The 15196-nt window shown below is 40.8% G+C and overlaps 1 protein-coding gene across 6 annotated transcripts in view; it reads right to left on the bottom strand.

Moving 5' to 3' along the window:
* Positions 1 to 15196, bottom strand: part of MYPN (myopalladin) — a 123563-nt gene that overhangs the window by 44663 nt on the left and 63704 nt on the right. For all 6 annotated transcript variants that reach the window (XM_050804704.1, XM_050804700.1, XM_050804703.1 and 3 more), the window contains 3 exons: positions 7563 to 7704; positions 4355 to 4378; positions 410 to 526 (listed from right to left, as the gene is read on the bottom strand). In XM_050804704.1, the coding sequence (XP_050660661.1) occupies positions 410 to 526; positions 4355 to 4378; positions 7563 to 7704 (283 nt within the window). The remainder of the gene's footprint in view (positions 1 to 409; positions 527 to 4354; positions 4379 to 7562; positions 7705 to 15196) is intronic.

Below are 15196 nucleotides of genomic sequence, written 5' to 3' on the forward strand. Positions count from 1 at the left end.
GGGAAAGTGTTCACACCAGATGAATGTATGAATGGGAAATGCTTGTCAAAAACAGATCATCATCGGGGCATTAAAGAATGGTAAGGATACAGGAAAAAAATTAAATTAAAAATAAAATACTAAATTTAAAGTATAAATACCCCTTTGGAAAGAAATTTAGAAATTTATTGAGGAGATGTTCTCTTAGGAAATATAATGACGACAGCAGGGTAACTGGGGTGGTGGCTGTAAGTGCAATAAGAAATTGAAAATTGGACACTGTTCAAGAACATTTTCCTCAATAATTCAAAACTTTTTGGGAGAGCCAAGCCAGCTTCGTATGAAAAAGAGTAAGGAATGGTAACACAAAGTCTGCATATTCACACTCAAAGTCACAGGCTAAACTGTTCTGGCATTAAAGGGTCCTTACCTCTCACATGCAGCTGTGCAATGCTTGACACTGTGCCGTATTTGTTGCTTGCAGTACATGTGAAGCACCCAGAATCTTCTGCAAACACCTCAGCAATGACCAAGGTGCAAATCTCCTCTATATCCCAGTGAAACAGAATGGTTACTGACTTAATTATGAAAATAGAATTATAGAATTTACTGGTATCAGATGATGATTCTACAAAGTCAATATAAGAAGCTGGTTATATTAATTCTTTGAAAACAATTGGTCAAAACAATTATTTGATTGAATTGACTGATTAGTAGGCAAAATGAGTCAAATAATGTAGAAACAATAACTCCATGCAGACAGGCCTAGCATTGACAGGGGGAATTTTTTTTTTTTTTTTTTTTTTTTTATAGACGGAGTCTCGCTCTGTCACCCAGGCTGGAGGACAGTGGCAAGATCTCGGCCCACTGCATCCTTCACTTCCCAGGTTCAAGCGATTCTCCTGCCTCAGCCTCCCGAGTAGCTGGTATTACAGGCGTGTGCCACTTGCTAATTTTTGTCTTTTTAGTAGAGATGGGGTTTCACCATGTTGACAGGCTGGTCTTGAACTCCTGACTTCAAGTGATCTGCCTGCCTCGGCCTCCCAAAGTGCTGGGATTACAGGCGTGAGCCACCACGCCCGACCTGACAAGGGGATTTTGTAAAAATTGTTACATATTATGGATTCTCAGATAATCTTCTATTCTTATGTCATCAGTACAGATGGCAAAAATAGAAATGAATGACAATAAACTTTTTAAAAATCACAAAAACAAACTAGGAGTCAAAGGAAAAGGAAATTTCTGTGAAATTAAAGAACTAATAAAACATTTTCTAAACCTAGGTCTCTCACTATTTCCCTGGGGAACTTTTGCAGTAAGATTATTTTAAAAAAGGACCACAATTTAAAATTGGACAGCAAATATTTTGCTTTACTAGTAGTAATGAACTGATAGAGTAACTTGAAATTCTGGGTGAAAGAAGAGTGAACGGCATTTCTACTTTTGTATTACTATGGTAAATCTTATGGATTACTCTGATACACTGTGAACAATGATCCTCTGTGAATAACTACAGAGGTAATTCCCACATAGAACCACATGACTACCATCCAAAATTATTAAAGTTAGATATTCCTTGACAGCTAATAAAGAGGAGGTATAAGACAGTAGCATAAACCTCCAGTTATCACTCCATAGAAATGACATTAAAAACAAAATTATTAAAAAATAGTTGCATTAGGAGAAACTTGGCAGGCATCTCAGTGCTTCACGATAATTGAATTGAATTAACTAGACCATTTCTAGGAAATCTGGCCAGGGGGGCATGGCAGGCAGTATTGAGTATTGCTGTTTGAACGTGTCCCCCAATATTCATGTGCTGGAAACAATTCCCAGTGTTTCAGTGTTGGGATGTGGAGCCTAAAGGGAGGTGTTTACGTCATGATGCCTCTGCCCTAATAAATGGATAAATGTTGTTATCATAGGAGTGGATTCGTCATGGAAGTAAGAGTGGCCCCCTCTCTCCCTCCCTTCTCTTGTGCACTTGCTTGCTTGCCCTTCTGCCTTCTGCCATGGAATGACACAGCATGAAGGCCCTCACCAGATGCAGGCCCCTTGATCTTGGGCTTTCCAGCCTCCAGAACTGTAAGAAATAAATCCCTGTTCCTTATTAAAAATCACCTAGTTTCAGGTATTCTGTTACAGCAGCACACAGTGGACCAAGGCAAGTACCTACTCAGTAACTCTTCCTCCTCCTACCTCCTTGTTGATAGAACTTTGGCGTTGTCTACTCTACTTGGAGTGGTCATATGTTTCGAAGAAAGCTGGCCCCTCTCAGCCTCAGGTGGTAAATCATGACTGGTCTAAGCCAGTCAAGCTAACTCTATTCTTGTTAAGTGGTAGTTGAGACACACAATTCCAGTCAGTGTGATATTGAAACCATCACCACAGGGTTGACAAGAATTGCATGCTTGGTTCGGGACAGAAATATAGTTAAGCGTTAATCAGCCTGCACTTTGACCCACTTTCTTTGTCACTTAAAGTCATACAGCACTAGATCCTGACCTTCTGCATCCGCTTGTTCCTATAGATAGGATTTCTGACATTAGGATCATAAGACTATTTAAGAATTGATTTGCATCCCCATTGTTCCTATAGACAGGATTTTATTTATTTATTTATTTATTTTTTGAGATGGAGTCTCGCTCTGTCGCCCAGGCTGGAGTGCAGTGGCGTGATCTCGGCTCACTGCAAGCTCTGCCTCCCAGGTTCACACCATTCTCTCGCCTCAGCCTCCCGAGTAGCCGGGACTACAGGCACCTGCCACCACGCCTGGCTAATTTTTTGGATTTTTTTAAGTAGAGATGGGGTTTCACCATGTCAGCCAGGATGGTCTTGATCCCCTGACATCATGATCTGCCTGCCTCGGCCTCCCAAAGTGCTGGGATTACAGGCGTGAGCCACCGTGCCCAGCCTCTATAGACAGGATTTCTCACATTAGAATCGTAAGGCTTCTATTTTTTTGAGACAAGGTCTTGCTCTGTTGCCCAGGCTGGAGTGTAGAGGCATAATTTCAGCTCACTGCAGCCTCTACCTCCCAGGTTTGAGTGATCCTCCCACTTAAGCCTCCTGAGTAGCTGGGACCACAGACATAAACACCACCATGCCTGGCTAATTTTTAAGTTTTTGTAGAGGTGGGAGTCTCACTATATTGCCCAGGCTGGTCTTTAACTTGTGTGCTCAAGTGGTCCTCCCACCAAAGTGTTGGGATCACAGGTGTGAGCTACTGTGCCCAGCCTCATAAGGCTTTTGTTTAAGGATCTCTTAAGACATTTTTTCAGACCATGAATTCCAGCAACTAGTTTGAAGACCCCCACAGAGGATCGAGATCAGCAATGAGAACATGGCTTCTTCATCTTCCCGTCCCATGACTTCACCCTGCACTTCTCAACCAACCAGTGATCTCTGCTCTTCAGTCCACTCCAAAACCCTTAAAAATCCTAGCCCGGCTAATTTTTGTAAATTTAGTAGAGATGGGGTTGTATGTATGTTGGCCAGGCTGGTCTCGAACTCCCAACCTCAGGTGATCCACCCGTCTCAGCCTCCCAAAGTGCTGGAATTACAGGCGTGGGCCACTATGCCCAGCCTGAAGAGAGAATTATAGTAATGAGATCACAAACCAGCTTTCTCTAACAGGGTTGCAAATACAATCTGATTTTTCTGGGTGGCACAGAGAGGGCCTTCGGATGTTTTTGCCCTGTTTTGTGAGTGACTTGAACTTTCTAAGTTCGCCTACTGTCACTTGTATTTCATCTTAGTATCCTCCCAACTAAATCGAATCACATCACAGATATTTTACCGAATCTCTGCAAGCTGCAAAATCTGATGATGCATAAGTTTTGAAATACCTAGGCTGTGGAACTGAAATTCACCTAGCATTATAAAAATTGCTTTGCCTAGTTTTGAGGGGGCTCAAATGGCGGCCATTTATGGAGGAAAAGAAACACTTCTCAATAACCAAGAAACACTTCTCAATGACCAAGAACCAACTGCATTCATATGAGGTATTAAATATATATTCCAGATTTGCACATGGTCCCCTCCTCTCCTCCTACAATAATAGCTATAGTTCATTTGGATGGCTTTTTTTTTTTTTTTTTTTAGAACAGACGCTTGTTCTGTCACCCGGGCTGGATTGTAGTGTCACAATCTTGGCTCACTGCAACCTCCACCTCCCAAGCTCAAGCGATTCTCCTGCTTCAGCCTCCCAAGTAACTGGGATTACAGACATGCACCACCATGCCTGGCTAATTTTTGTATTTTTCCTAAAACTTTATTTTTCACTTTTTATTCATCTCAGTGTAACTTCATTATGCATTCTTACATATATAAAATCACTCATATACTAATGAATTAAAGTTGAAATCATCTTTACCTGGCTCTGCCATGGATCGAGGTTCTAAAAGAAAAAGAAAAGTAAAAGATTCTGAGCATTTATTTTACTGAGAAACTACATGTTCATCAGAAGCCTCCTGTAGAATTTCACAGTCTCTTGCACACTCAGGAGTGATACAATAAGATTATGTGACAATATTGAGTAAGATGACCTTAACAGGGTAGGATGGATATTACAGAAAGGCAGCAAAAGAGCAAAAACTGGTTTTTTTTTGTTTTTTTTTTTTTTTGAGACTGAGTTTCACTCTTGTTGCCCAGGCTCGAGTGCAATGGCACGATCTTGTCTCACTGCAACCTCTGCCTCCTGGGTTCAAGCAATTCTCCTGCTTTAGCCTCCCAAGTAGCTGGAATTACAGGCATGTGCCACCACGACAGGCTCATTTTTGTATTTTTAGTAGAGACAGGGTTTCATTGTGTTGACCAGGCTAGTCTCGAACTCCTGACCTCAGGTGATCTGCCTGCCTCAGCCTCCCAAAGTGCTGGGATTACAGGCATGAGCCACCACACCTTGCCCAACAGCAACAATTAAATGATATTGCTTCCTCTTGAAATAAATCTGGGCTTCACTTGGAGTACATAAACCTTAGCCAAGGAAGTTTCCGAGTTAGCTCTATTTCAGAAATGACTTGCTTTTATTGGCACTCATTCAGCCTTACCTGAAAAAGGTTTGTGAAGATTGAGAGATTGTTCTTGGCTTTGGGCTCTGATATTCTAATAAAATGTACACTATACCTCCTGCTCTGAGGTTTCTAAGATTAAGAGCCTCAGGATAGATCATAGCTTTTTCAAGAGTAGGTTTTTTGTTTTTTTTTTTTTTTTTTTGAGATAAAGTCTCGCTTTGTTGCCCAGGCTGGAGTACAGTGGCAAGATCTTGGCTCACTGCAACCTCCGCCTCCTGGATTCAAGTGATTCTCCTGCCTCAGGCTCCTGAGTAACTAGGACTACAGGTGCCTGTCACCACACTTGGCTCATTTTTGTATTTTTAGTAGAGATGGGGTTTCACCATATTGGCCAGGCTGGTCTCAAACTTCTGGCCTCACGTGATCCGCCTGCCTCGGCCTCCCAAAGTGCTGCGATTAAAAGGTGTGAGCCACCATGCCCAGCCAGGAGTAGGTTCTTACCTTAAAATTCTTTGGGCTTCATGAAAATGCCCCCGGTGGTACTGAATATAGGTGTTTGATTGATATTGAATTGCCAACACTCAAAAAGTAGTTGTTGAATTTAGTTTTAATCTTCTTCACTGGTAAACCCATTGAAGATTTTTTCTCTCTCTGTTTTTTTTTGTTTGTTTGCTTTTTGTTTGTTTGTTTTGTTTTGAGATAAGGTCTCACTCTGTTGCTCAGGCTGGAGTGCAGTGGCGCGATCTCAGCTCACTGCAACTCTGTCTCCTGGGTTCAAGTGATTCTCCTGCCTCAACCTTCAGAGTAGCTGGGACTACAGGTGCATGTCACCACACCCGGCTGAGTTTTTGGTTTTTCTTTGTTTGTTTGTTTTGTTTTGTTTTTTTTCGGTAGAAACACGGTTTCACCATGTTGGCCAGGCTGGTCTCAAACTACTGACCTCAAATGATCCGTCTGCCTTGGCCTCCCAAAGGCCTGGGATTACAGGTATAAGCCACTGTGCCTGGCATCTCTCAGTTTAAATGGTATTCAGAATATATTATTGTTGCTGCTACTGCCAGTAAAACCTGACAGTAGCACTGATTCCTATGTCACACTGATCTAAGGACTACTATTTTGTGATAGGCAGAAAAAGATTAAGAAAAAAGCAAGTAACTCACCACAAAAAATGATGTGTGTGAGGTAATACATATGTTCATTAGCTCAACTTAGCCATTCCACAATGTATATATATTTCAAAACATCATGTTGTACATGGTAAATTGTAAAATTTTTATTATTCAGTGTAAAAATAAATAAATAAACAAAAGTTATACATGTTCATTATGGAGAAACTAAAAAAATACAGAAATGCAAAAGGAAGTAAAACAATCGACCCTAGACTCACTGCCCAGAGAAAGACTGCCAACATTTTAGCAAATTTCTTTCCCAAGTTTTTCTATAATAGATTGTTCTACATAGTTAATAAAACATATTTTTTAAAAAGCAAGTATGTTGCAATGTAGTTTATGGCTGAAATGGGTCAAGGAGAAAGCACTGCATGACAAGGTGAAAGCATGGTGCGATAAGAAAAGAAGAACTAACCATGTAAATTTCTAAATAATTCTTACAATAAAAAAGAGCAAGAACCCAATGTGAAATAAAGAAATACAAAGACCTAGGTAAACACGAAAAAGAAAAGTTTAATCCCAGATTTAATTGGTGAAGTGCAGATTAAAACAATTGTTCCCATTTTTGGCCTGTAAAGTTAGTGAAGATTTTTAATAAAATGGTTAAACAGTGAAGGTGTGAGACGAAAGGCATTCCCATGTATTGTTGGTTGTAGTAGGATATAGCTAGGGCGACGTGTGTCCCAGTTCAACTGGGACAGACCTAGTTTATGCCTGGGATCCCTGCATAATTATTAATAGCATCCTCTTTCACTCCCCCAAAGGGTCTCAGTTCGACTGATTAATTGTGTGATCATCCTAAATTTAGTTCAACCCTTTGGGGTGGCATTTTGGCAACATATTTTAAAAGCCTTAAAAAGGTAAATTTACAGCAGCAATTCTCGTGCTAGAAATTTATTCCAGGGCAGTAACTGTAGATATTCACAGCTACTGGGGAGGCTGAGGCGGGAGAATCGCTTGAACCGAGGAGGTGGAGCTTTTTTTTTTTTTTTTGTGTTTTTGTTGTGGTTTTTTTTTTTGTTTGGTTTTTTTTGTGTTTTTTTTGTTGTGTTGGTCGAGATCGCACCACTGCACTCCAGCCTGGGTGACAGAGTGAGATTCCATCTAAAAAAAAAAAAAGTAAGGAGGCTCTGTGTTTATTGACATTGAAAGGCATTCATTAAATGTTGAGTAAATAATCAATTTACAAAAAAAGAATATGATGATTTTCTCTAAAAACTATGCATGGAAAATTTCTTGGAGAACATACACTGAAATATTAACAGGAGTATGACTACAGGTGTTTTTTGTTTTATTCTTTTGATTATATTTTTAGTTAGTTGTTAAAAAGTTATAAAAATAAGTGCATACAATAATTTCATAAAAATAAAATATCAGAAAATAATTTAAATTAACTTACTTTTCTGTAAAATCCTAAAATCTGGAGAATCTTCTATTAAAGTCCCTTCTCTATACCACTCAACCTTAGGAGATGGAGCTCCTTTTACTCTGCATTCAAAGACAACCAGCTGACCCTCAGAAGCTGACAAATTTTGTAGCATCTATAATGATAAGAAGAATGTAGTTAGAACCAAAAAGTACACATTTTTGTAATCTAGTCCCAGCGTTGAATTTTAGAAAAAGATGCCATCTCCAAATCTGGATTTTTCTCCAAAGCATCTATATCTCTAGCAGCTTCAGTTCTGTGGATGTGCATTCAAAAGTAGTTTTGAGAGCTTGTTTGGAGGTTCTAGCAGGGGAGCGCGGCTACTCCTATGTCCCTGACGGAAGACCGGTCCTCCTATATCAGGTATGGTCATCTTCTTCCACTGAGTGCACAGCTTCAGGAGGGATGCACATGGAGCAGGGAGGGAGGAAGAGGACACCCGCATAGCCAGCCGGATCAGCTGAATTAATTCTGACTGTCAATGGGGTGACAGATGTCGCAGCCAGATCGCCCTCACATCCCGAAAGTAGGTTTGAAGACAGAATCATCTGAACCTATATAAAGCTTTTCCCTCACTATTGTTTTCCTTTCTCTCTCTATCAATGCTAAGTAAATTTATTAAATATTAGGCAAGACATTTTGAGTAATGTAGCTACTTTTAATACAGTATCTTTGGGGTGGTTTTTTGTTGTTGTTTTGGTTTTGTTTTGTTTTGTTTTGTTTTTTTTTGGCGGGGTTTTTTTTTTTTCTGAGACAGGGTCTCACTCTCTTTCCCAGGCTGTTGTGCAGTGTTGTGATCATTGCTAACTGCAGCTTCAACCTCCCAGCCTCAAGCGATCCTCTCACCTCAGCCTCCTGAATAGTTAGGACTAAAGGCACAGGTCACCACGCCCGGAATTTTTTTTTTTTTTTTTTTTTTTTTTTGATACAGACAAGGTTTTGCCATGTTGCCCAGTCTGGTGTCGAACTTCTGGGCTCAAGCGATCCACCCGCCTTGGCCTCCCAAAGTGCTGGGACTACAGGCTTGAGCTGCCGCACCCAGCCTCAGTACCTCTGTTCTTAAATGCCCAAGTTGTGTTTGATTTCTAGAAATAATAATAATCTTTAAATCTGCAGTGAGTATCTACTAGATGTGTTCAACATAGGAGTGATGTATTAGTCCACAAAAGAATGTGGCTGCTCATAATATGGAAGGGTTATATGGCCCAAGTAACTGGTTCTGTCTTCCTAGCTTTGCCTTGTTTACATTCTGCAGTCCTGGAAATTTTTTTCACTTTGCCATTTTGATTTCCTTAAGTGGTCTTTACAGGATAGCCTCACTAATCCGTTGCAGAATAAAAACAATCACAGTCTTTATAAAATCCTAGTCACACATACAGTCCTATGTCATTGTAAAATATGTTGTAAATTTGCAAAGGAATCATTAAATGCTTTTCCACACTCCCACAATAAAAGGTTTACGGAGACCACTTTGAATTGTAAGATATCACTGTATACTGTACTAGACTCTAGAAGATAATAAAATGCACGTTTTTTTCACAACTAGTTTCTTATTCATCATGATTTGTGAGCTGAAAACCATACATTCTTTTCTGTAGTTGGCAATTCATGTGATTATGAAATGCTTCTTTGGCACATGTATTGGCATATTTTTGTTTTTCATTTGGCCCAAAGACTGTAAGCATAAAAAGGTTATAATTAAACTTCCTCCAAAAACTCTGTAAGCAACAAATGCTGCATGGCTTTCTATTATTACAATTTTTGGACCTGCTTTTAGGAAATACTGGCTCTTGCTTCAGAGAAGGGGAAAGTCAATCGTTTTTTCTCTTTTGTCATTCGCTGTTACAAATATTTCGTCATTTTTTACAGTTCTTGTCTGAACAACTTATGATATTCTGTACTTGGTCCTATCGTACTTAATAGCATTTGTCTAAGGAGAATATGGGGCTGGGGAAAACCACATAGCATTAGCTGCGTAAGAGACTTTCACCGCAGGGGTGTTATGCATTGATAATTGTGACAGCCAGGGGGCGCTGTAGTTCAATGCTAGTGTTTTGTTTTTTCTGAGGTCCCAAATTTGTTTGCTGAAGTAATTCAGGATGGGATTAGCACCGAGTGGTTTCTGAATTAATAAAGAACTATTTGACCGAAAAATTTAATTATTCTTTGTCTTCCCAAAACATCTACTAATGACAAGAACGGAAAACAGGAAACCAGTGAATTTTGGGTGCTCCCGGCAAACTGGTGAGTATGTCCTCCACCCTGACCTCTGAGCAAATTGTGTGCTCAAATGGGAGCTTTGGGACCCACTGAAAACTTTAATGGCACTTAGACACTTTCCTGGAGCTTATACACAATAAAGTTTTCATTCCTTTACTGAGTATTGATGATGTGCCACACTGGAATGAGCCTCCATCACAGACATTAGGAGGCCCACTCCATACACTGTAGTATCTCACATAAGTAGGCTGGGCTCGTGAATAGAACACAAGTCTTGGCCTTTGATGTCAAATGAATAACAACCAACTGATGGTTTAAATTGTGAGCACCATATTTTCTCAAAGAGATCCTTTTGCAAGCAGGGCTTTCGTGTAACCTCTGCAGATTGAGAACTGGCTCATACATCTGAGCTGAACTTTAGGCCATGTCAGAGCATATTAGATTGACCTCATTCTGCTGTGAATGTACTGTTTCATTTACTCAACCCCTTCTGCCACCACCACCTTTTTTGATGTTTGGTTTGGTTTTCTAACTGGTTTGCCTCAAGAAGGAATGAAAACTATGACTCTTAACAGAGGGTCATCTCACAAGCCACTTAGAAAACTGTTAAGAGTCATAGTTATAAGGATGATGATGGTTGTTATTGCTGAAAGCTGCTTTTCTACAAAGTTTCATGAGAAAGAGCTGGCTCATATTGCCACAGATCAGGATCCAAACCAGTTACACTATTAGAACATAGTGTAGCTGACATCACGTTCATCACGGCAGTAGGTCTTAGGCTGTTTGTTACTAATGGCATGGGGTGTACAGACTTGATCATATTCATTTCAGCTTCACTGACAACAAATGAGACAAACAGTCTCCAACTAGCAAAGATTAAGTTAGTCTTTTCTAGGAATTATGAATCTGGACTAAAGTCATTATAACCAAAGATCTACAACTTCCTCAGGTATGCAGTATTCAAAGTGCAAATCTATCTTGTGTGTCATCACTAAACTGGTCATCTGGGAGGACATTCTTTGTAGGGTGACTTGACAACATAGAGACTTGGGAAGCATGTCTTCTTCCATGGCCATTTGACATTTTACTTTTTTTCTCTATTCTTCCTAAAGACACTCTGAAGTCACAAAGTAATGAAAATAATAATTTCTTCTTAGCTGAAATGGAAGGGTTTTTTTGTTTTGTTTTGTTTTTTGAGATGGAGTCTCGCTCTGTCACCCAGGCTGGAGTGCAGTGGTATGATCTCAGGTCACTGCAGCCTCCACTTCCTGGGTTCAAGTGATTCTCCTGCCTCAACCTCCCAAGTAGCTGGACCATAGGCGAGTGCGACCACGCCCGGCTAATTTTTGTGTTTTTAGTTAGAGACAGGGTTTCATCATCTTGGTCAGGTTGGTCTCGAACTCTTGGCCTCAAGTGATCCTCCTGCCTCAACCTCCCAGAGTGCTGGAATTACAGTTGTGAGCCACCATGCCTGGCCTGAAGTGGAAGTTATTTGTCACAGAATAAATGTGTGCCTGCTTTGTGCCAAGCACCATGCCCACTGCTATAAATGTGAGTTGAAAGGATATAGTTCTTGCTTAGTAGATCTATAACCACAAACATAATGCTGGGACATCCTTGAGAAAGAGCATCTGCCTTATTGGTTAAAAGATGTCAGCTACAAGGTTCATTTTGCCATTTTATTGGTTTTTAAATTAGTTGATAATTTTGCACCTTGGAAGATGCTGCAAGTGCACAGTGCTTTAGGATGGAGTTAGATCAAAGTGATTTGTGCTGATAAAGAACTGTTTGATTGAAAGCTCTTTTGCCCCTTGACTGTCACAAGTGCCCCATGCAATCTTTGAGTAAGAAAAGTCTCCAGAATTGATTGACTGTGGAGAGGGGCCCATGAACTCCAGAAATCTGGATTCCACTACTGGCCCAGTTATTTCAGGGTTTCCTGCCTTTGCTGTTATATAATGAAGTGCTCTTTTTCAAATTCTCACTTCCCCTGCCCCCTTGCACTCTTCAAATTACTGCTGAAGCAGCTGGGGCCAGGGCTGCTGCAGCCTTGAAAGCCTGCCAGAGCAGCTGCTGCTGGGGTGGGAGCAGTGATAGGAGTAAGATTCTAATTTGATCATCGACCTCCCTTCACACTCAAGAAGTGTGAGTGCTGTTTTCCCCGCATAAACAGAGCGAAAGTATTTTTGATACTGCGTAGAGGATGGAGGATAACCTATCTCTATCCACAGTTAAAGAGCATTTAAAAACATAGGTATGTTTAAAAACATCACCTATGAGTAGAGTAGTGAACTAGTTTTGGAATCCCATAGTCCACTCTTAAATTCTACCACTGTTTTGCTGGGCAACCCTCCTTTTCATTTTAACTTTTTTAAAAAGAAGATAACTACTTCGCTGTCACCAGCAGAGGAAGGAGTTAAATAAAACTCTGCTCTCTAAGCGTTTCTTCAAAAAAAAAAAAAAAAAGTGGCTTCTTGCCACGACTGGCAAAGAAACGCTTTGTTGGGCAGTATAGAAAGTGAGTCATAGGGACTGGAATGCCAGAAGTCCCTAAACAAGTAAATAGAGCAGGAGTAAGCCAAACAAACATATGCAAATCATCTGTTATCATGGCTCATAGCCACATGATACCATCCATCACTGGTGGCTCTGACTCAGAAATTTGCTAATGACACTGGCAGTGACTATGACCTCAATCCTGCCCTCACTGACGGAAACTAACGCAAGCACATCATTGCTGATAAGTCTTTCTGGAATCTGAGCCACTGCCTATCCTAGTGCCCAATGCCTGAACAATCCTTATCCCATTTATGGAGGCAAAAGCACATATCCTGATGAGGCTGAGAAAACCTCGTCAGGGTTTGGGTCTGTGTACTAAGGACCATTTTCCCACCATGAAGCTATTTCTTTTAGAGATTTTATCTCACAAACAAAATATGTTAATGATTAATTCATTTTCCTATTTTCATTTATCAAAAGTATATGTATCTGCAAATCAGAGCATCTAATTAGTAATAGAAGGAGCTAATCAGAGTCGCCATACAAAGGCAGCTCAATCTGTGGCTCTAATCAGCTCATGAAAATTAAATGTAAAGAACAAATGTGGCTGGGTACCGTGGCTCACGGCTGTAATCCCAACACTTTGGGAGGCTGAGCGGGCAGATCACCTGAGGTCGGAGTTCCAGACCAGCCAGGGCAACATGGTGAAACCCTGTCTCTACTAAAAATACAAAAATTAGCCAGGTGTGGTGGCACACACCTATAGTCCCAGCTATTCGGGAGGCTGAGACATGAGAATTGCTTGAACTCAGGAGGTATAGGTTGCACTGAGCCAAGATCATGCCACTGCATTCCAGCCTGGGTGACAAAGGGAGACTCTGTCTAAAATAAAATAAAATAAAATAAATGTTAGTCGGGTGCAGTGGCTCATGCTTGTAATCCCAGCACTTTGGGAGGCTGAGGCGAGCGGATCTGAGGTCAGGAGTTTGAGACCAGCCTGATCAACATGGTGAAACCTAATGTCTACTAAAAATACAAAAGATTAGCCGGGCATGGTGGTGGAGGCCTGTAATTCCAGCTACTTGGGAGGCTGAGGCAGGAGAATCGCTTAAACCCGGGAGGCGGAGGTTGCAGTGAGCCAAGATCACGCCATTGCACTTCACCCTGGGCAACAAGAGTGAAACTCCATCTCAAAAAACAAACAAACAAACAACAAACAAATAAATAAATAAATGTTAAAGTCCTATTGGACTTTTCAAAATAATAACAACTTTTTACCTATTGTTGCCTCTATGGACTCCTATCTAGATATTAGAGACAGTCTTCAAGGTGAACACGAGAGATCGAAAGGTAAACAGCTTTACTGTCATGATAAACGTGCCAGAGGTATGCTCTAGGTGATACGGGTAAACCAAAAATGAAATTCTTAGCGCACACCCGCTCCGCACCCTCCCCTGCCTGCCCCCTACCATCTGAATGGACCCCTCCTCTCAGCAAGGGCATTCTGAAGCTAACCTGAAAACGAGTTCAGGTCATGATGGGAAGGGGACATGCCTCATTATACCTCCTGGAATTACTGATAGAACAGATTTTGTAAGTCTGATAAGATCTGATAAAAAAAATTTACAATCTATTCTCTGAAGCCTGCTCCTGGAGGCTTCTGCTGCATGATAAAACCTTGGTCTCTACAACCCTAATCCAGACATTCCTTTCTATTGTTAATAACTCTTTCAACCAATTGCCAATCAAAAAAAATTTGAATCTGCCTCTGACTTGGAAGGCCTCACTTCCAGTTGTCCTGCCTTTCCAGACCAAATCAATGTACATCTTACATGTATGGATAGATGTCTCATGTCTCCCTAAAGATATAAAACCAAGCTGTACCCTGACCACCTTTGGCACATGTTCTCAGAATCTCCTGAGGGCTCTGTCACAGGCCATGGTCATTCATATTTGGCTGAGAATAAATCTCTTCTAACTATTTTACAGAGTTGGACCCTTTTCATGGACATAGATGCAGGGAAGATATCAGTACCTAGGAAGATTTGAAATTGAGTGGCTGTATCACCTGATATTCCTCTGATGTCACCTGTCTGTCTGGGCAGACGGAGTTGAGGAAGGGAAGAGAGGGGGAGACTAGCTGAGCCTGAGTATAAACTATCTTGTGGTTTAGCTGCCTTTGAAGAGTCAGCACTGTCTCTAAGGTGTGACAAACTGGCATGATAAATTAAAGTGTCTGTGGCACTTAATCCCTGTTTTAAGGTTAGATGACTTAGCAATGACGATAAGAGACAATAAGAAGTAGCTCTCTTAGCTGTGTTACAAACACACATACACCCCCCACATAAAGGTCCACCTAGAACTCCTCATCAAAGTCTTGCATCCGCCAAATCACAACATATTGCTCTCCTACTTCAAGACTTTGAAAATAGTAAAGCTAAAATCTCAAACGCAGGTTATGAAATGAACTTGAAAAATTGAGAGGCCTCTTGTTTCACATAAGAATGTTTGCCTAACTGATATGGATATTGGTAAATATGGTTTGTTCGCTCTAGACTCCACTCTGGTTTTGGAAAACCATCTTGAATGATCTGATACAGCAGAACTCCCATGAAACAGATGCTTCTGTAGAAGTTGTGGATTTAGCTCTTCCTTTAAGGATCAGTACTCACTAGAAAAATAGCCCATTTTTCCCATTTTGCTCATACCAGGGTTTCTCAGTTTCAACACTGTTGACATTTTGAGCTAGACTATTTTTGTTGTGGGGAGCTGTCATCCTATGTGTTATAGGATGTTTAGCACCATTCCTGGATGCCAGGAATGCAACCCCCGAATTGTGACAACAAAAGTGTCTCCAGACATTGCCAATGACTCTGGAGGACAAAATT

The sequence above is a fragment of the Macaca thibetana genome, chromosome 9 (assembly GCF_024542745.1).
Source record: "Macaca thibetana thibetana isolate TM-01 chromosome 9, ASM2454274v1, whole genome shotgun sequence".
Classification (NCBI taxonomy): Eukaryota; Metazoa; Chordata; class Mammalia; order Primates; family Cercopithecidae; genus Macaca; species Macaca thibetana.